The sequence below is a fragment of the Ptychodera flava genome, chromosome 14, assembly GCF_041260155.1.
Source record: "Ptychodera flava strain L36383 chromosome 14, AS_Pfla_20210202, whole genome shotgun sequence".
Lineage (NCBI taxonomy): Eukaryota > Metazoa > Hemichordata > Enteropneusta > Ptychoderidae > Ptychodera > Ptychodera flava.
The window spans coordinates 41670749-41691552 of record NC_091941.1 but is presented as its reverse complement, the minus strand read 5'-3'; the positions used below and the strand labels follow the sequence as shown (position 1 = coordinate 41691552).

The window sequence follows — 20804 nt, the reverse complement described above, 5'->3', positions numbered from 1 at the left end:
TTTGCCTTAAATTTCCCCAGAAGGAATCTCATACAACTCTCCGATCGTCTGCAGGCCAGAGAGATCGAGGTCACCATGCTGAATTCCTTATATAGTCAAGACCCCCTAGCTCGATTGTAGCTGATCTTAACAAGAACCACCTAGCTTGTCAAAACAGCGTTATGGCAATGTGCTATTGCTATCATGAGGATCAAGGAGTTCTCTCAGATATTTGTGTTTTCAAACTTTATTTTTTGCAATTTTCAGGGAAAATTGTCAGTCATTGGAGCAATTATAAAAAAGAAGAGAACTTTATAGCAGTAATGATAAAAACCCAGGTTACAATGTGCATCAAACTATTGTCTTCAACCACTTGTAGTTCTGGAGTCATAAGCGTAATGAAACATTATTTCTGTTAAACACATGTAATGCAGTCACTGGCAAGAATCACCATAAAAGAAAAATGCGCATGAAATTGATTTTATCATGATGATGTCTTTTTTTACAATTCGAAACTGTAAATACAACCAGTTAAAATGACTTTGCCACAAACCATTATAGGAGACGTCCAGCAATATTAATTTTAAAATGAATGTATACCTTTCTGCCTTGGCGACTTTACTTTGCTTTGCGTTCTTCGCTCACACATTGACCCCTATTGTAACTCAGTGTCCCCCTATTTTGACAATCATGGGACACTGTGTCCCACCTTTACAATTCCTGGGCAAAACACTGCACTTTTCATCACTTTGAGTTTCTGCATTGACATCATTGTGCATACTGAGTGTAATTATCATGCAAGTATTCCCTGTATTCTTGATATCAAAAAAAGTCAAAACTGACTTTGTCCCTTTAAACTGAAAGAGAAAAGGAACTACTTACCTGGGATTTTCTAATGACTCCTGTATAATTTTAGTGTGACATGTTTTAATATGAACAACATATTCTTTTAATTGAAATGTAAATTCGATACTACATTCAGTTTGGCATTAATCACAAAAAAGTTTTTCGCCAAATTCATGGAATATCTGCCAGTAGTTGTAGTACTCTTTATTGAATACAACAAAAGTTACTGTTGCTTCCCTGTTGATTCTAGTACACTGTAATATCAACACATAGGATGATAACTTAGGTCACTGACCATCTCTGTAACTGTTTGTGTTCTCATGGAAAATGTCATCAGACAGTGACACAGTGAAGAAAGGACAAACAAAACAAATGATATGAGTAAGATGGTACATTGTTTCTACTTAACACAAAAAACCACAAACAGTTTTTGTTTTTAAAATACAGACTTTTTTACACTGACTGACATTCAACAAAACTGGATAAATTGCTGTTCAAAATACCTTGCCAATGTTATGCTGCCGCCGCCGCGACACGACGTCCCCAACCCAACCTCAGCTTCCTTCTCCACCTATAATTTACATTTCTCCGCCTGGGCAAATTTCTACTGAAAACCCTGACATTGTTCTTCATGCACTTTCAGTATACCAGTAATCATGAATCATCCTAAACGGATTTTAGTTTCTGTACTTAATTCATACATACCTCTTATGGGCAGGTAATACAATTACCACAGAGTATACCTTAAATGATTACATGCATCTAGGTCTATAGTTTCTTTGCCATTAATCTTTGACACTAGGTGGACGCTTATACATGTACATTTTAAAATACTCTTGAAAAACTTTGAAGACTTATTAGGCAAGAGGTTTCTGAGATGATGATTCATAATTACCATTTGCAAAATATATATGTCATCCAAATATAATTTAAATCCAAAAAATGGTTTTTGAAAAATGCGCCTAATTTACTGAAATCATCAATTATGCGATTATTCACCCTCCAAAAACTATTCAGATCTCACAAATTCCAAAGTCATATGTGTGCTAAATTTCACTTGTATTGATCAGTGGTTCTTAAGGTAGCGGTAAAGGCTATTTTTGCACCAATTCTTTTCTCAGAGTTAATGTCAAGTTCCAAGTGTTAGAATCAAGATATTTAGTTCAAATTTTCAGGATAACTCCCTTACTTAATACTTTCTCCAAAGAATATAAAAATTGTATATTTGTAGCCATGATTTTGAAATATGACACCAGTCAATATCAAAATTTAATTTTTCATATCTTTTTTACATATTTGAATTTAATAATAATTAGATAGTATTAATATTACCAAATTAGTTATAAATATGTTGACACTATAAATTGTAAGATTTGTACGGCAGGATTTGTAAATAAAATTTGTTTTTATGATTTTACATGGATTTACATATCAAAAAATTATTAAAAATTCTTTCAAATTTCAAAATGTGATTTTTCAAAAAGTACTTCAAATACAGGAAAATTGTGCCATACAAATCTTATCTGTAACCTTGTTAATAGGCTGTAAAAATTCCATGTCCATATCTCATTTCAAAGGTTGGATTAAATTGGCATAAAATTATGTAGGAAAACTGTTATTCTGTCAAAAATGTTGAAAACAAGCCATATTTGCACCCCTCTTTTGAAGTCACAGAGCAGTCTTTTTGGTTAATCTCACTTTTGACACCTCTTTGACACTCAAAGAATCTAAAAATGCATTTACAATAGCAGTCACGCATTCTGAATGCAAGCACTACCTTGTCAAACTTTCCTGAAAAACAGTAAAAAATGACTTTCCCTTTTCAAACATTTTTTTAAAAGCTAGGGGACCTCTACCATAGTTAATACACTAAGGACTCTCCAACTTCCTCTTATTTGGTCAGTTTTTCAGAAGTTTCAACGAGCTATAACTCTGCAATGCCTATGACCCCAAATGCCTAGTTTTTTTTATTCCACAGATAATGTTGACTACTTTTATATTTTAATAGTTTTACTGAAGTTTATAACTGACGCTCTAGCCTTTACCCGCTACCTTAAGATATTCCACAGATACACTGTAGACAGCCAGACAGACAGCTTGCATTGCCACAACAATAAGCTCCAATGTGTGAACATGGAGCTTAAAATTAGATAGAAAAACTATGAACAGATATTGTCTCACCTGTATCATAATTTCACAGTCTTCTCGCCCAATAAACATCATGCTTTGTTGTAACTGCTGTACAAGACCAGTTTTACTACTAACAAGACACCACGCCATCTTAAATTGTATCTGCTGCCATTAACTGCTATATATGTTCAGACCTTCTCATTTGTGAACAACTTTCAATCTGTAGAGGTGAAAACAGGAGAATAAAAACAGCATTATATATATATATATATATATATATATATATATATATATATATATATATATATTCTTTTTCTTTTCTTTTACTTTGTTGCTATTGTCGTTTTGTTCTCTTGATCCTTTGTGTGTGTATGTGTGTGTGTGTGTGTGTGTGTGTGTGTGTGTGTGTGTGTGTGGTGGGTGTGTATATATATATATATATATATATATATATATATATATATATATATATATATCCTAAAGGGCATATGATTTCAAAAAAGGCTCTACTTTGAATAGTTTACTTCATATACATACATACATACAGAGTTCGCGTTTACGCAAAAATCGTGCGTATTTACGCATTGAAATAGACTCTCTACGCATTTTTTTCATCATTATGCGTTTTCTATACGCAAAGGATAACACCGAAAGCACTCCCCACGACTGAGCTTAGGCGACAACCAGACGAAATTTGTTGCAACACATTTCTGTCAATCACTCATTTTGTGTGGAAAGTTTCGAATTCTCTGGGCGTTGTCTGAAAAATCGGCATCGTAGTCCACACGTTATCACGTTAGGCACGTTATCATGTCAGCTGTGCCTATGAATTACGTTGCTAATTTTCAGGCGAGCGATAGTTTCTGAAAGTGAGTGATTGACAGAAATGTTGCGACAAATTATGTAAATGCCAACCGTGCAGGATCATCGTGTCTCGCTGTTCCCAAATTTTGATCAAGCACACATGCAGCATGGCGTCGAAGCAGACAAATCTGTTTTAATTTCTTTCAACTTTGCTCTACGAGTCCGTGAAAAAATGATTCATTGGTAGAGCTCGTCGGAATCCCGATAAATTTTGAACACTGCAGAAGTGTCTGGATGGTAACTGGTCGTTCAGGACTAATGGTCGTTTCAGGCCCCAAGTCGTTTCGGCCCGTTTCGGCTCTCAATTTCCGGCCCAAGTCACTTCGGCACCGCAACCCAAGACGTTTCAGCATTTGTGTTTCGATTTTTTTTCAAACTATTTAGTAATTGACTGATCTGTCATATTCGTAAGCGTGACCTTTGCGTTCTGACCAGCACTTTATGTGCATTTTGTGTGAATTTTGCCGTGCTGTTTCCTCACCGCTTTCAAACTTTTTCCATGCCGGCGGCTATTGATATCGATAAACTTGTGTCATAGATTTGAAAATGATATGAAGTTTTTTCTTACGGTCTCTTCCCATGTTCTCACAAAGATTAAGCATGTACGTGAATGTTAGTTGACACTATACTTTTTAGTACTTTGATTTGTAACATTACGCTCCAGCACTAGTTCCCACAGGTAGCCTTCAGCGGTGTCGAAACGACTCGGACTTGGGGCCTGAAATTGAAAGGCCGAAACGTCTTGGTGCCGAAACGACTTGGTGCCGAAACGTCCAGAAACCGTCTGGATAAGCTGCCATAACTCTAACTTTTGGGTTGCCAGATGTGTTGTGACGGTTGCATGTATACCCTTCGCTGTTACGTTTCAACATTGTTCAAGTTGTTCGTTAAACTGTTTTCATTAAAATAATGTTACTTCGTACAATCCGAATATGTAGTGTAGGTTTATTCAACGGCACATTGTATCTTGCTGTCAGTTTTTTCATCAATCGAGTGCGGAAGTGAAATTACGCACTCAAATCCAGCCATTACGCAATTTTAGCAGACTAATGCGTATGCCGTACGCGAGGAGAAAAATGTCACCGCGAACACTGTACATACATACATACAGGGCTTGAATTGCAACCATTTTAGTCACATAGGTGACCAAATTTTACGAGCTTGCAACTGAACTTTTTTCAAGACATTCTCCATACACGATCAAATTCAACATGTACCGTACTCGCCCAGTTTTAACAGAGCAATGACCCAAAAGGCTGTGACCCCAAAATAAATATTGAATAAGCATTGCTGTTGAACAGCCTTACTCAAATGTTTCAGCGTCTTCCCTCCACTGCATAGTGCTGCCAATGAATGTGTCTGTCTATATCAGTAGCAGTTTTAGTACTGTCACATCAGTTTCAATTGAAATAATCATATTCCTAGCATAACTTGTCATCAAAATATAGCTGACAAGGGAAAACAAGCCCATCAACACGTTACTGCAACATGTTACATGTGTTTCAGTGCCTAGTGAATATTGGTGTTTAGTGGCATATGAGATGCCAAGCCTGCTAGACTGGCTCTGGAAATCGTCCTTTGGAGAGTAGATCGAAGCATCGATTTCATCAAGCTTGAACTGAATTACCTCTTTTTAAAGGTTTCCGTTTTCAGCTGGATGTAAATAGCGATCGTAATCAGAATATATGACACTGTTTTCTTCATCTTGGTTTTATATAGCGCTTTTCCACATTATATGAGTTGATATTTATTTCCTTTTTGACAACAGTCTAAATATAGCATGTCATATTTTATTTTTTAAGGTTTTCATGACAATACAAAATGTCACTAAATTTTTTAGGTTTGCCCCTAAAATTTTGAATTTGGGGCGAATTGCAACTAACTGAAAATGTTAACTTTGAGCCCTGACATACATACAAACAGACATACAGACAGACATACAGATGACATGAATACAAGAGAAGTCGGCCAGTTGCGAGCTCGGCCAGTGGGAGAACTCGGCCAGTTAGAGAAGTCGGCCAGTGGGCGAACTCCGCCAGTACAGTATGCACCCAATTAGAATATATGATCTATAATAGTGTTTCTTTTTATGGTTACACTTGAAGTTCGTTAAAAAGTCATAGGAGATGGTGAAAAAAATTAGTTAAGAGTAGTCAAGCAAAGGATTTTAATGAAGAAATGGCATAATGTTTGCCTGAACTTAATACGGTACGCGCGCGATCTGCAGAAACACTGAGGCAGACCGTGTTTTGCAGGGTGGACTTGGGACCTCTTCGAGTTGTTTTCTGAAGGTTCATAGTCGTATTAAAGGGGAAGTTCACCAAGGATGATTTTACATATGTGCTAGTTTGTGGTCACTTACCCCGGAAAAGCTATTTTCGCCATTTATAACTTGCACGATTTTTACAAAAACCGATAGAATAGTACAGGAAGTTGCCCATGTAATTTGAATCATGGGAAAAAGCGCCAAGCTTGGAGCTTGCATAATGTGATATGGAAGGCACCATTTTCCATGGGTATGGCATTGTCCACTCACCCAGGCTCAAACCAGGCTGTGCGTATTAACATAACTTTTGTTTATACTGAGTATCCTTGCATAAACGGTGAATCACTTATAATAAACTGTCCACTGTCAGAGTTTGTGTTGCTGTTTACTACTGTACTACTGTGAGTGGACAATGTGGGGGCCATACCCATCCGAAGATGGTCCCTTCCATATCACATGATGCAAGCTCCAAGCTTGGGGCTTTTTTCCCATGATTCAAATTACATGGGCAACTTCCTGTACTATTTTTATCATTTTCATAGAAAATCGGGCGAGTTATAAATGGTGAAAATAGCTTTTCTGGGGTAAATGACCACAGAGCTACCACATATGTAAAAATCATTCCTTGGTGAACTTCCCCTTTAAACCGACAAAATAACAAAAACTATGGTTGTAAGAAGTTAAAACTGGCATGTGTCGATTGAGTATTCAACTGTGAAAAGAATGCGTAAGTTGCGAGTGGCCGACTTCTCCTGGCCGACTTCTCCAACTGGCCGAGTTGGTCGACGTCGGCGCTGGCCGAGTTCGCAACTGGCCGACTTCTCCGGTTACCAGGCTAGCCTTTGTTACTTTGAGTGAGCCTCCGCCCAGGAAATGATGTAGATATATGCATGCGTCGACGGAGTACATACTGGGTTGCGCTGTCAACCAAATGTCATCAAAAGTTGATCATCTCAATGATCAGTAAACGTAATGATTACGGATATATAATTCAGACAGACGTGGAGCATTTTGGTAAAACGTTTACATCGCATTGTGTGCCCAGGGAAAGCCGACGAGTCGACGTCTATTTTTTACATCCATGGTCGTTCGCATACTGTATTCGGTGGAATATACCATCCTTTTACTTTGTAAATATAGTCCTGTTGTGGTCTGTCATCGAAGCTCTAGCCCTGATTTTGCTACAATATAAATCCCTGAAAAACACAACACCGCACTCCGACTGACTCACCTGTCGAAAGAAAACTCGATATTACACCAGCAGACGAATGTACTCCATCTAGAAAGCGACACACGAACATTCCAATCATCACCACGATGACCTCAAAAAAAACTTGGTGTGCGCATGCGTACACGAAAAACTGCGATTGGGATTTGTTTGGTTCAAAGGTCAACAGTCAACTGTCGAACATACTTTCGTAGAGACGCGAGTGCAGCAGTAAGGACATTTGAGTTATTTATCTGTGAACGTCTTCATGGATAATCCCGAAGTACTCATCGACTACCAAAGAACCATGAGAGGTTTGAGATTTCCTGTCATTAGTTTGCATCTTCAAGTGAAACCCTTTGTGTATTTTTTATCCAAAGTGAAAGAAGCCGCAGCAGCTTGAAGCAGTTGTGTACACTCAGTACCTGGTGTGACCAGTGCGAGGGTCCTGGTACACGCGGTAAACGCGTTTGTCTGGCGCTCATTTTTGAATGCTGACTCGAGTACAGTGTAGCCTGTAGGATGATTGCATATTGGCGTTTACGAGGCCAAAGTTTTCGCGCAAAATACAATGTATGCACAGTCTTGGAGGTAATTACAACCGCCATGGTAACATATGTACATCTCTGGACTGGACCCCGAGGGACTGTGAGTAACCCGTAAGGGACTGCTCAGTTTCTTCGGCCTGGGGGGGGGAGGGTGTCACCCTGTTTTTGACTTTGATGGTAGGGGGGTCACCATGTTTTTGAAATGCCCAATAGGGGGGTCAGTGTGTTTTTTAATTTTGACATGGCTCATACTTGCGAAAAATGCATTGTGCCAGCCACAAATTTCAGTTGCATTTTTCGGCGCGCCCTTTGGGTGCATACTTTTAATAATAATAAGACATTTTTCAGAGCCCTGCCCTAGTGCAAAACTTTAATATATCACACACACACACACACACACACACACACATATATATATATATATAATATATATATATATATATATATAATAATATATATATATAATATATATATATATATATATATCTGACATACTTGTATCTTTAAATTTTTCGGCGCGCCCTTTGGGCGCATTTCTTTAAAATATCAAACAATATTTTTCAGCATGCCCTTCAGCTACATGACTTTCATATATCAGATATGTATATATATTAGAGATATCTGGATGTTAAATATTTTTCGGCGCGCCCTTTGGGCGCAGTAAATTAATATATCAGAGATATTATGTCAGATATATCTTGATGTCTGTTAATTTAAAGTCTGTCTTGCAAAGTGTATTGATCATTATGAAATCTGCAGTTCATATGAAAAGCATGATAAATTCCTGATACTTTTCTGTTTCCTCTATGAGAATTCAGTGTAAGAAAGCAACATGCAATCCTTATGAAAATGAAAACTGTGCGGTAGCTCTGTGTGAGACTAGCGGCAGCTCTGCCGTAGAGTTGCTGCACTAGTGCTGCACAGGAAGCTGTGCAAGAGAGGCTGTGCAGGAAAATGCAGCTAGCTGCACAGTTTCTGCACAGTATTAATCTGAGCAGAAACTGTGCAGCAGGAGACAAAACTGTGCAGCTTCTGTGCAATAATCTCCATACTGTACACCTTGTGTGCGGCAAATGTAAAATGTGTACAGCTTGTGTACAACAGACCTTGAAGTGTGCAGCTTGTGTGCAGCAGGCCATCAAAGTGTGCAGCTTGTGTGCCAGAAATGACAATTACGTGTACAGATTGTTATTGGTTATTGCTGCAAATATATGGAGCAACACATGATGGGCACATTGCCGACTATTTCATTACCGGGAGTACAGTGTACCATTGCACTTCGTGACCAGTCATATTCAAGAAAACAAAACTGACCTTTCATTTATATTTTGCATTCATTTATTTTTATAACAGACAATCCAACTTTTAAATTATAAAAACTGTTAGATAATGGACAGCTTTTAAAGCACAGTTCAGCCGGTGAAAGCGACACAGGCCTAAACTCAACAACATTGCAGGATGATGGATATAAAGAGTACATCTGTATTACAGCAGTGACATGTAACATCATTACATGAGTACCCCCTTCGACGATCTGGTTTGGTAAATCAAGGTTCAATCGACAACTGAATTTTTAGGAAAACAAATTTTTAAAACAGGGACTTGTCTGACTTGCAAGTTAAACTCTGTATTTTCTGCGAGTGATACCAAAATGCACTGAAACAGTTTCGAACGAAATCTATGATGGTCTGTAACTTGTGTAAGGACGCGTCGTAGACTTTTGTTACTACAAATCTGTACCTTAAAAATATCGACAGATGAGAACTTTTCATTGTAGAAACAAACAAATAAACTTCAATGTCGCAGGACCCGCTACTTAGTACCTCCAAGCAGGGCCGTGGACGTGCTCAGACGCTATAGCAGTGTATACAGTATACGGTACGTACGTACAGTGCCCAGCACTGGAAGCAAAGTCTGTGTCCTGTCATCGCTAACAAAATCTCGCTTTCTGTTATGACTGGATTGATATTCAATGCTTTTGTCCATGTTTTCAGCGTTAGATAATTGCCGAGCACAATTTTGGGGTGTTTCACACCCCATCCCGACCGCTGTACGAAAATCCAATACGCTGCTTCGCCAACGTCCAGCGCTGAGCTGCAGCCGACATGTTTACACTCTGAGGTCACGGTTCATCAAGTTCAGTTCGCGCATTGATATTGAATCTTCGTGTTGAAAGAAATTTTACTCTATTTTGAGTCTTTCTATGATGAAAATAACCAGTTTCATTATACTTGTAATTGGGTGCTCTATCAAGTATAAAACATAACGGATTGGTGAATAATGTAGAGTCAATTCCAACGTTTAAAAACGGGACTACATTATAAATCGCGTAATGATTTATAGATCGCACTTCCGTTAACGTCATGAGGCTTGATCGGCGCGAAGTTAGATTTTGGTACCATCGGCTGTGTACTTGTTGTTAGGGAGTTATCTAGTGGACAATTTCGTGATCTTTCTATGGAATCGCCAGGCAAATGATATCACAGTGTTGGAAAAACGTGTGTACAGCACCAGAGATAGACGGGTTTCAAAATTTGTGAACGCGAACAGCAGTAAAAATGCTCACTATGTTTTCTAAGTATGTACACACGGTTCGGAGAGACCTGCAACCGGAACCGGGATCGAATCATCCAGCCTCTGGCGCAATTCTCAAATGTACCGGTAAGTCAATGTACCGTCCGTCTGTTCATCGCTATAATGTTCTGTAATCGTTGCATTGCTATGTTTAGCTACAGATAAATTTTCGTTGAGTACTGATTCATACTGAATTCACTTTCGTTTCACAACAGTTACAGTAAGTGCTGAGATTTTTGCAGATTGTCGCCCGTCGCCGCCGTTGGTATGTAAACAACATACGGCGAGCTGTCCGCTGTTTGACATTTGATCATTATTAATTTAATAATCATAAATGTATATGCATTTTTTGCTTCAAGTTTTCAACTTGTTTGTCTCTTTTCAAATAATTATTGATGTCTTTCATCAAATGGCGATGTTTAAATGTGTGGTCAAACGGTAAAGACTTATACTCTTCCCTGAACGATTTGTATTTTTCAGAATGCATAGTGAGGAAGGGACAAGAAATTCAGAGAACAGAAAGCAAATCGCAGCCTATGACAGTAATGTAAATGTTACATGAAACTTCTCGAGTCAAAAGAAATTCTCTTGAAGATACTTGTGGCATGAAATGAACATGGCATTTAAAATAAATCGTACCACAATTTGAATTTAATCTTTTTTTCTCTATGTCTTTTTATTTAACAATTACTTTATTTGCGCTGACCATTTTTTCTTGTGAAACTGGTATTTCAGAGCTTAGTTGGATAAAACACATCTTGTGCTTTCCACAGTCTGTCAGGTTTTCAACGGTGTCACCGTCATGGTGTCACTAACATTAGCCATGTTTACACAAGCGATTTTACAACTTCTGTGTACATATCTGAGCTGAACGTATTATATCGTTGGAAAAGATAAAAACGTTGAAACTTATGGTACAATACAAGAAATTTTGCTGTCACTTAATTGTGTTGCTTCTTTGGTTTTCAGTATCTATCGTCTATTTAATAATGTATTTCGTTTTCTTACTGTTGCTGAAATTGGTAAAAGTTTATCCCACAGCTGACTGCTGTGGAATTATGCCAACTTATGAAGGAAAGTTTGCATTTTGTAGTTTACGGCAAATCTGCAGTAACATGCAAAATAATTTGCCGCAAATTTTACCTACTCCTGGTAGCTGTCCTGCAAGATGCCACAATTTTCTGTGAAGTTCCTGCACAGTCTTTCATGTACTCTGTAGTTCAAAGGGCTATTGTGCAAACACAGGCTTCCACATTTCCAACACAAAGTTACTGCAGTTACTGTTTTCAGCATCTCTTGCATTATATATTTGCTCAGTGCGCTAATGTGTATAATGCGAAAGAATCACCTTACAGCAAAGCCGCTGCAACTTGTTGTATTGTTGCACAGTTCCTGCACAAAGCTACCGCACAGTTACTGTTTTCATTGCTTCTTGCACCTGTGCGGCAGCAACTAATTTGCATGAGAAAAATCGCCTTACAGCAGAGCTGCCGCAACCTGCTGTATATTGCTGCACAGTTCTGCACAAAGCTGCCGCACAGTTACTGTTTTTATCATTTCTTGCGCCTGTGCGGCAGCAGCTAATTTGCATGCGAAAAAGTCGCCTTACAGTTGAGTTACAGTAATTGTCTGTTGCACTAGTGCCGCACCTGTGCAGGAACACTGTGCAGCAGGCTAAAAATTTTCATAAGGGATAATATTTCACAATCACATTTTTCTTACACAGTTCTGAACATCTGTTTTACGCATAAAAAGAGTGGAGTACATTCACAGCTCATTCAAAATACTGTATTCAAACTTTAGAATTAACACTGTTAAGTTCCTATCTTACAACAAGTGACATGAAAACAATTTCATTAAAACACAGAATGACTGAATGTTTAAATTATATATATATATATATATATAATATATATATATATATATATATATATATATATATATATATAGAAGAAACTTGGGTTGAAACACACTACCACACCTGGTTGTTAGGTTCCAAACGTATTTATTATACCTCAAACACAACGTTTCGCTCTAAATTTAGAGCTTCTTCAGGTGTTTTCTACAATAAAAAGTACGAACATGAAAATTACAATGGTTGAATTGTGTAGGAAAACGAGCATGTAGAGTTATAAGTCTGTGAAAATCTGGAAATGTACATGAATGACAGGAGAGACTAAAAAATTACAATGGTTGAATTGTATAGAAAAACGAGCAATGTGGCGTTACAAGTATCTGAAATCTGTAAATGTACATAAATGAAAGGAGAGAGACTAACCTCGAGGTTGTGAGTACGGTCAAAACTGTCTGGACCTACCCGGAGCTGGAAATGGCGCTAAACATTCGCGCAAAATTTACATACTTTAACAGCGCCCCCACATACCAGCTTTTGAGTATTTAAAGGGACCCCCCTGGACTTCAGCGCGCCAATTTCCAGCTCTCGGCGTAGGTCCAGACAGTTTTGACCGTACTCACAACCTCGAGGTTAGTCTCTCTCCTTTCATTTATGTACATTTACAGATTTTCAGATACTTGTAACTCCACATTGCTCGTTTTTCTATACAATTCAACCATTGTAATTTTTTAGTCTCTCCTGTCATTCATGTACATTTCCAGATTTTCACAGACTTATAACTCTACATTGCTCGTTTTCCTACACAATTCAACCATTGTAATTTTCATGTTCGTACTTTTTATTGTAGAAAACACCTGAAGAAGCTCTAAATTTAGAGCGAAACGTTGTGTTTGAGGTATAATAAATACGTTTGGAACCTAACAACCAGGTGTGGTAGTGTACGTGTTTCAACCTAAGTTTCTTCTAGCTTCACCCCATTCCACGCTCCACTGGGGATCACCTGAATTCCTACAGTTTTATATATATATATAATTATATATATATATATATATATATATATATATATATATATATATATATATATATATATATATATATATATATATATATATATATATATATATATATATATATATATATATATATATGTATTATATATATACACACTGAATTATTCAATTTATATTCCACCTTTTGTTTTAGCTTTGTCGCGCGTGGGGGGGGGGGTCACCCTGTTTTCGAAAGCTTGAATAGGGGGGGGTCAGCCTGTTTTCGAAAGTTGGAATAGGGGGGTCAGCCACTTTTTGACGTCAGCAAAAAATAATCCACCCCCCCCGGCCAAAGAAACTGACCAGTCCCTAAACACAGACTGTTTCCCAAGGCCGAATAATTCAGTGTGTATACCATACACAAAACTTGTCGCATGTAATATGTTTGAGTGGTTCAGTAAGAAAAAGTTTTTCCCAACAGGATCGCAATACTTCTGCAGAACGTTCAATGCATCTTTGATTATAGTTTTCTTCTGTTTCGAGTCCTTGTTGGATACCAGAGCATTCAAATCTTCTTCAGAAAGTAGGATAAACCTAGACATTTCTCGACTATCGTTTCGATCAGCTGCAGATGACTTGTTTACATTCCGGTCCGCGCATTCGTCAATGTCGTTTTTGACGTCAGCGGACATCATTTTTCGGAACTGATGCCTGACAGGCAACAGTTCCAACAAATGATGCCTGATGACGTTGTTTACGTGGATCAGCACAAAAAGAACGCATCCCACGTGACTATCAATTGGCAAATTAGAATACAGACTGCGGATGAGGTGTGTTATAATGAACGCTGTTTCACTGCAATTTAAATTATTGGTGTCAATGGTGAGGTCATCCTGTAACCAGTATCCAACGTAACCATTTAGTATTGTTTCATTTGGATGGGTATGGGATGGTAACATTTGGACAACATCTACTGAACATGTACATATGGCAATAGACAGGGCTCCTTGTTCGCTAGGCAGCACTTTTTTGAAAAGATTAATTAGCCTGTACAGCTAACAGTGTGAACCTACTGTGATACATCTACAAGACCTTGACTTTTGCCCTGCCAAGTAGTGTAATAACAGCAAAACAAAGCTTTGTCTTTGTTATGAAAATACAAGACGTTATGCATTTGTTTACTCAAACTGCCTCCAAAAACGTCCACATTTAGATAGAAATCAATCAAGTAAAATGTCATTTTGTACCCCTCCCCGAACTTGCAAGCTCTCAAAAAGTATATAAAATATGTTACAGTAGTTCTTTTTCTGGTTAATGTGTTGGCCCTGAAAAGGGCCATTTGGCTTGAGTGTGTTTTGGAAACACACACAAGATATCAGCTTCTATAATCAGCGATAACCACTGTAACACTGGTGCAGCAGCTTGGTATAGGTACTGTAGGGGAAGTTTACCAAGGCTGATTTTTATATATATGCTAGCTTTGGGGTCACTTATTCCAGGAAAGCATTTTCACTATTTATAACTTGTGCGTTTTTCACAAAAACAGACAAAAATAGTGGCAGAAGTTGGATTGCAATGTATATTGAATCATAGGAAAAAAGTGCCAAGCTTTTCGCTTTCATCACATGATATGGCAGGGACCATCTCCCAATGGGTATTCATGTTCGCGCTTTTTTCCCAGGATTCAAAATGCATTGTGCCCTAAACTGCAACTTCCACTATTTTTATCTGCTTTTGTAAGATGTCATGTGAGTTATGAACAGCAAAAATGGCTTTTAAGGAATAAGTGACCCTAAAGCTAGCACATATGAAAAAAATAGCCTTCCCCTTTAAGTGTTAAGTGTGTATGTAAAGCTGAAAATAATGACTCATTATCAATGCAGGGGTGAGTGAATCAACTTGTCGAATTTCATGGGCTTGGAATTTTTCTGTTCAGATTAGCACTATTTTGCATCTACTAGCCAGTGGCAGACTAGTGATTTTGGGAAAATCAATGAAGAGAAAGAACTTCAACAGCATATACTTACACTAAATGCTGTCTCATTGCTAGGTAATCTGTCAGAATATAGTTTGACAGTATAACTTGAACAGAATATACAATTATCTTGACCATGGGCTTCAAAGCTTGTGGATACTGCTTGCCAGTTGGTACTTTTTTGAGCTAGTTGCCTGAGGTCTAGTGGATCTGAAGAGGTGCATAAAATTCATCATGTATATGAGCCTTAGATTGTGCACCTGCAGCTTGCTAAGAACATTATCCGAATCAAGCATCAGCTTCAAAAGGACAACGTGTAAAAGGGAAGAGTTCAGAGAATATCAGTTACATGTATTCTCAGTACTGTATTTGGTTTTGAACCACTGAGTAATGTTATTATTTCAGTGTTTCTGTGAGGGTTTGGGTACATGTTGGTGCTTTGACTGTGGTTCTACAGTGGTTCTATGTAGCCCTTTGTACGATTGCATTAATATAAAAGGGTACCTTCAGATATATGACTACTGTTACCTTGTGACTATTAGAACAATCCTGGTAAATTCACTGGGATACTGGCTATAGGGGACAAAAACACTGAATCTATCTCTTTGGTATGTTCAAGGTCTCCAAGTATATGAATACAGATAAAAAAACTAACTTTATAGGTTGAAGCTTGCTGAATAGACATCACTGTGTTAATTTTGTGTAGGTAAATTCTTTTTCTCAATGTTGGTAAAGTAGTGCTTATATCCTTTAATAAAATGTGATCCAAATGTGCTTTTCAAATATGTATGCAAAGCTTTTCATATTGAGTGAGAAGTATTTCATGGCTGTCAATATCTGAGGGTTAATGTATCTGTAAGTTACTCTCATTTCCTATCCCAGTTGACATCAATATCCTCTTTTGCTTTCAATAGGTAGGGCTAATGTCAGCCTACAAGACTTAAAGGACGCTTTAAGGAAACCTCAGGTACTTAAAGGAAAACAAACCAGAATATCATCATCAACATCACCAAAAACCCAACCCTACCGGTACCATGAGAGTGTTTATGATTATGAGACATCAGTACAAAGATTGAGAAACATGCTAAAAGATCAGGAAGTAAATTACAGTGAACAAGATATTACCAGACATCCTGCTATAACAGAGGTAAGGATGTTATACTTTTCGGCTCATGTATTTACATACATGTATCTGAGCTATTATAGTACTAATGTCTGTTAGCATGATATCTCAAAAACAGCCCATCAGAGATTGTTAATTATCAAGTCTTTTTTGGTGTATAGATTCTGTTCAGTGAATGCCAAAGCAGGTTAGTTTTTTGTATGTGTAAAAGGGAAGTGCAGAGATGTCAGTTACATGTGTTCTCAGTACTGTAGTTGGCCTGCATAATGAATGATTATTTGTTTATTTCAGAAAATTGATATGTTATTAAATTCAAGATCATCTGCACAAAATTTGAGAGAACATGCCGCAAATGTTGTTCAGACATGGAACTAATAGCAATGGCATTGCTCTTATTGATATTTAACAAACTTTTACAATTAGGGGATATTATATCAAGAAGTCCTTGACAAAAGTCAGTGTTACTTGCCATATTTGTTGATGAAATGTAAATATACAGGTAGTGAAAGGCATTTAGCAGATTCATGTCGGTCAAGTGATAATTTGCCCAATGGTACATATTGGTATGTACATGTACATGTATATGTACCTTTGGGTCAAGGATGGAATTTCTAAGAGATTTTAATGTCGTGGCTCCCCAAATCTGCAAATGAGCTTAATATAATAATAACTGCAGAAATGAAAAACCATACATGCCAAACTCCTTGACCTACATGTAGAGCTTTGTAATTTGCAACAGCAGTCCCATATGGTTGCTTTTTTCAAGCCACTCTGATTATATAGCTTATATGTGAATGAGCAAATTAAATGAAAAAAATAGTGAAAAACTTACGAAAGTGCTTGCATCAGGAGAATTTTAGAAATTTAATGAAAATTCCCTGTTTTGATGCAGATTCAGATTTTTTCACACCAAGTTGATCATATGAGTAACATGCAAATGGACAAAAATGATCCTAAAAATGTTCTTTACCTAGAAATTACATTCTCTGTAACTTAAAAAATTTGCTTAATTTATTTCTAGCAGCATATAGTTTTAATCTTGTTCAAACGCAGTAGTTGGTCAGGTGGTGTGGATCATGTTGCAAAGCAGCATGGGTAATTTTCAACACGGCCGCGCACTTGGAACAAGACACACAAGCTACCGGTATTCACCTCTGGTAAATAATATGCACTGGTGATCAACACTCTGTATTCAGCGCTTGTTTTCTGTACTCTTTCGTGACATCTTGCATGTTCAGTTTCAGTTCAGTTCAGTTTATTTCGGTAGAAATATAAACTTACATTCACTCAAAAGACACATGGAAAAAAAAAAAAGATAGAGAAATTGGTACAATTGCTAAATTTATGTTCTATAATTTAGCAGGTATTCCTAGCGGGGACCACAATATAGTTCTTCTGAACTAGTCGAGTTGTGGCCCCTAATGTTTATACTAGATAACATAAGGTGTACATCTGCGGATATGGTCAGAAAAATCTATAGCAATAATTTCAAACTATATTTCATATCAGGTACAGATCAAAAATATATTACAGGAAACAAATGATATGAGACAGATCATAAAACAACAAGACAACGTGACCAGAAAACCCCACAACTTTTGGGGAAAATAGTATCAACAGGCAAGTAGCCAGTCTTTCAGATGACGTTTGAAATGCTTTCTTTCACTTAACTTTTTTATAGAATCTGGAAGTTTGTTCCATAGCATAGTTGCAGCATATTTCAAATTATGTTGGCTCAAAGTAAGATTAACTTTAGGAATATAGAAGTTTTCACCAGTTTTAAGACGTGTTGAATAACTATGAGGCACTGGATCGAGGTAACGATATACCGAATGTGAGAAATGACTATTTTTAAGGTCACAGATAAAAGTACAAGTATTAAATTCACATTGCTTATGGACATTGAGAATTCCCAGTTGCTGAAATAGAGGGGCGGTATGAGCTCGCGCAGCAGAGAATGTGATAAGGCGGACAACCTTTTTCTGTAAAATTAGGATAGGTTGGAGTAAAGAACTGAATGTATTCCCCCAGATCTCAATACAGTAACAAATATGGTATGTGAGTTCAGTTTATGTGTTTGTCCTTTGCATATCGTTAGAACTGCTACTTGCTTGCAGATCCAATGAAGATTTGTAACCTTTTTTCTGATGTATTTCAATATCCAACATCTAAACTTGATTTAATATCACATCTCACAAAAACCAATGTTGTGAAAGTTAAACGAGTTGAAGACTAGCTCACATGGACGCTACCATGCTGCCCTGTTATAACACGTCATCTCAGGACAGTCCACATCCAAATTGATTGCAATGTTTATCAAAATCTGACACGTGTGATGAATGCATCATACATTCATGTTAATTTAATGTCTGTACCAATGTCCATATACAATTATATGTACAGCTCACTGTCATGTAAATATAAACGCAATCAATAATGTAAATTTATGGGAATGGACTCTCTGCAATACTTTCACTGAATTAGTAAACACATCTGAGTCTGAAAATTCTTTTGTGGATAGCAGCTGTTTCAAATTCATTGGAATCACTAGAAATTTCTGGCCAGTTATCTGAAGATACTGATCAAGTGCAAAATGTTGAGCATACTCTGTTGCGTAAGGTTTTAGGGGTGACAAAAGACAACTATGGTCAATCTGTCCTTGAAGAGACTTTCATTAAGATTAATGTCCCAGTTTGCTTGATTCCTGAACCAAAATGTGAATGTGACAAGGATGCTGTCACTGTTTCTTTAAAGCTTGGGAAAAAGTGGATAATCTAACCTCTGAACTGACACAGTATGCTCATCCTCCACTCAGTAGAAAATGCACTATAAATGTACAGTTAAGTCACATATACATTGTAAGATGTAGGACAACATTTAGAGAGATGGTATTTTACCTATGACCTGTAAAGGTCAATGGGAACAACTAGTTGTCCATAAAAGTTTGCCAGTGAGATAAGTTTATGATGTCTTGTCACCAATCTGAGGCCAAGTTTAATGGAGGAGGCAGCACTTCAGAAAGGCTGTGAAATTCAGTTCTAACTGACAGAGCTCCTCGTCTAGGTAGATTGACCCTAACTCCTGGATCTGCCATCCTCTCTATGCGCACTCAAACAAGTCTTTCAATGCCATGTTCTGTTGGTTCCTTGAATGAAGACATTTCTTCAATTGAATATCGCTCCTCTGATCCAGTCCAATAATAGAGTGGCAGGTCTGCATCTACTGTAGGCTCTTGCTGAATTCATTGCAAATTTTCCTATAATAAAAATGGCATGTTCATTACAGTTTTGTTGTGTGTTTTTAAGCATTAAAAAGATTTCATTGAAATTATTCTAGACCTCAAGTATTTAACTTAATAAATCTGAAATCATGCCACTGTTTTCAGTCATTTTTTTATGTGACAGAGAACATCTCATACATGGTCAATGCATTAACAAAAAATAGTTGCTGAAAACTTCACCTTTAGTGGCAACTTCTCCCTTGTAATTTTTAACCCTTTTCCTGCCAAGTCCATATTTCACCATCAGGTCAAGATGGTTAAAATTAATGAAACACAACATATTCCATATTGTGTATTTTAACATGATACTGTACATCTGAAAGCTGTTGAAAACATAAATACTGTAAACTTGATTTTTTTTGGACTAATGATGCTATAACAGACCAAGCCAAGTGGGTGAAAATACGTCATGTTTTGGCTCAATACCGCTTTTTAGTGACTTTGCTGATGGGGAAGTGATACTCTCTAGCAGGAAAAGGGTTAAGGGTATTACCTCAAAAATTATAATTACATTTGAATGAGATAACACAGTGTTCTCTCCAGAACAATTAAATTACCTGTGGTTGGCATTTAAGATATCTGGCTTGCAGGTCAAACAGGTGCAAGTTGTCTTTCAGAGCCACCACTGTGCAGCTTTTAAATGATTCTTAAATTGTAAAAGTTCTGTGTTTTGTTTTTGGTCACAGTTCTGTGTCTGTATACTTTTTGTATATTTTTAATATTTTGATGCAAACTATGTGAGCCACACTTTTTAATTGCCCATGTTTGGGATGAATAAAGTTCTATTGAATTAACCCTTTTCCTGCCGACTGCCCCTGTCTTTTATCCTGCCAAGTCGGTCAAAACCGGCCCCCTTTTCCGTGTCTACAGAAGATTGGCTCTCCTGCACGCTTTCCTGCCAGGCATTTGGCGGGAAAATACCGCATTTTTGGGGTACGATTACCGACTATATAAGTGTTAGACTTCCAAAATTTTTGCATGCCCGTATAGAGGGGCACCCGCTCATGGGGTTTTGTGGAGAAAATAACGAGGTCTTGGGCGTTGTTTGCACCGGGAGACGTGTACTTTTATCGCCATTTCTAGCTTACTTTTGCGGAATTAAAGCTTGTTCGCCATCACGCACGTCCACACCGCGGAAACATCACCTCGCTCGTGGGTTAGTAGAAGA

At 37.5% G+C, this 20804-nt stretch overlaps 2 protein-coding genes across 8 annotated transcripts in view; one reads left to right on the top strand and one right to left on the bottom strand.

Annotated features, from left to right (window-relative positions):
* LOC139150538 (centrosomal protein of 170 kDa protein B-like) overlaps window positions 1-7483 on the bottom strand; it is a 146774-nt gene extending 139291 nt beyond the window's left edge. For all 3 annotated transcript variants that reach the window (XM_070722970.1, XM_070722972.1, XM_070722971.1), the window contains exons 1-2: window positions 7317-7483; window positions 3007-3175 (exon numbers count right to left, since the gene is read on the bottom strand). In XM_070722970.1, coding sequence (XP_070579071.1) covers window positions 3007-3105 — 99 coding nt within the window. In that variant the 5' untranslated portion in view covers window positions 3106-3175; window positions 7317-7483. The remainder of the gene's footprint in view (window positions 1-3006; window positions 3176-7316) is intronic.
* LOC139150540 (serologically defined colon cancer antigen 8 homolog) overlaps window positions 7456-20804 on the top strand; it is a 68444-nt gene continuing 55095 nt past the window's right edge. For 2 of the 5 annotated variants that reach the window (XM_070722975.1, XM_070722973.1), the window contains exons 1-2: window positions 7456-7606; window positions 16148-16380. In XM_070722975.1, coding sequence (XP_070579076.1) covers window positions 7561-7606; window positions 16148-16380 — 279 coding nt within the window. In that variant the 5' untranslated portion in view covers window positions 7456-7560. Of the gene's footprint in view, window positions 7607-7720; window positions 7884-10081; window positions 10502-10847; window positions 10962-16147; window positions 16381-20804 lie in introns of those variants that run through there. The other 3 variants (XM_070722976.1, XM_070722974.1, XM_070722978.1) reach the window with 3 other exon arrangements.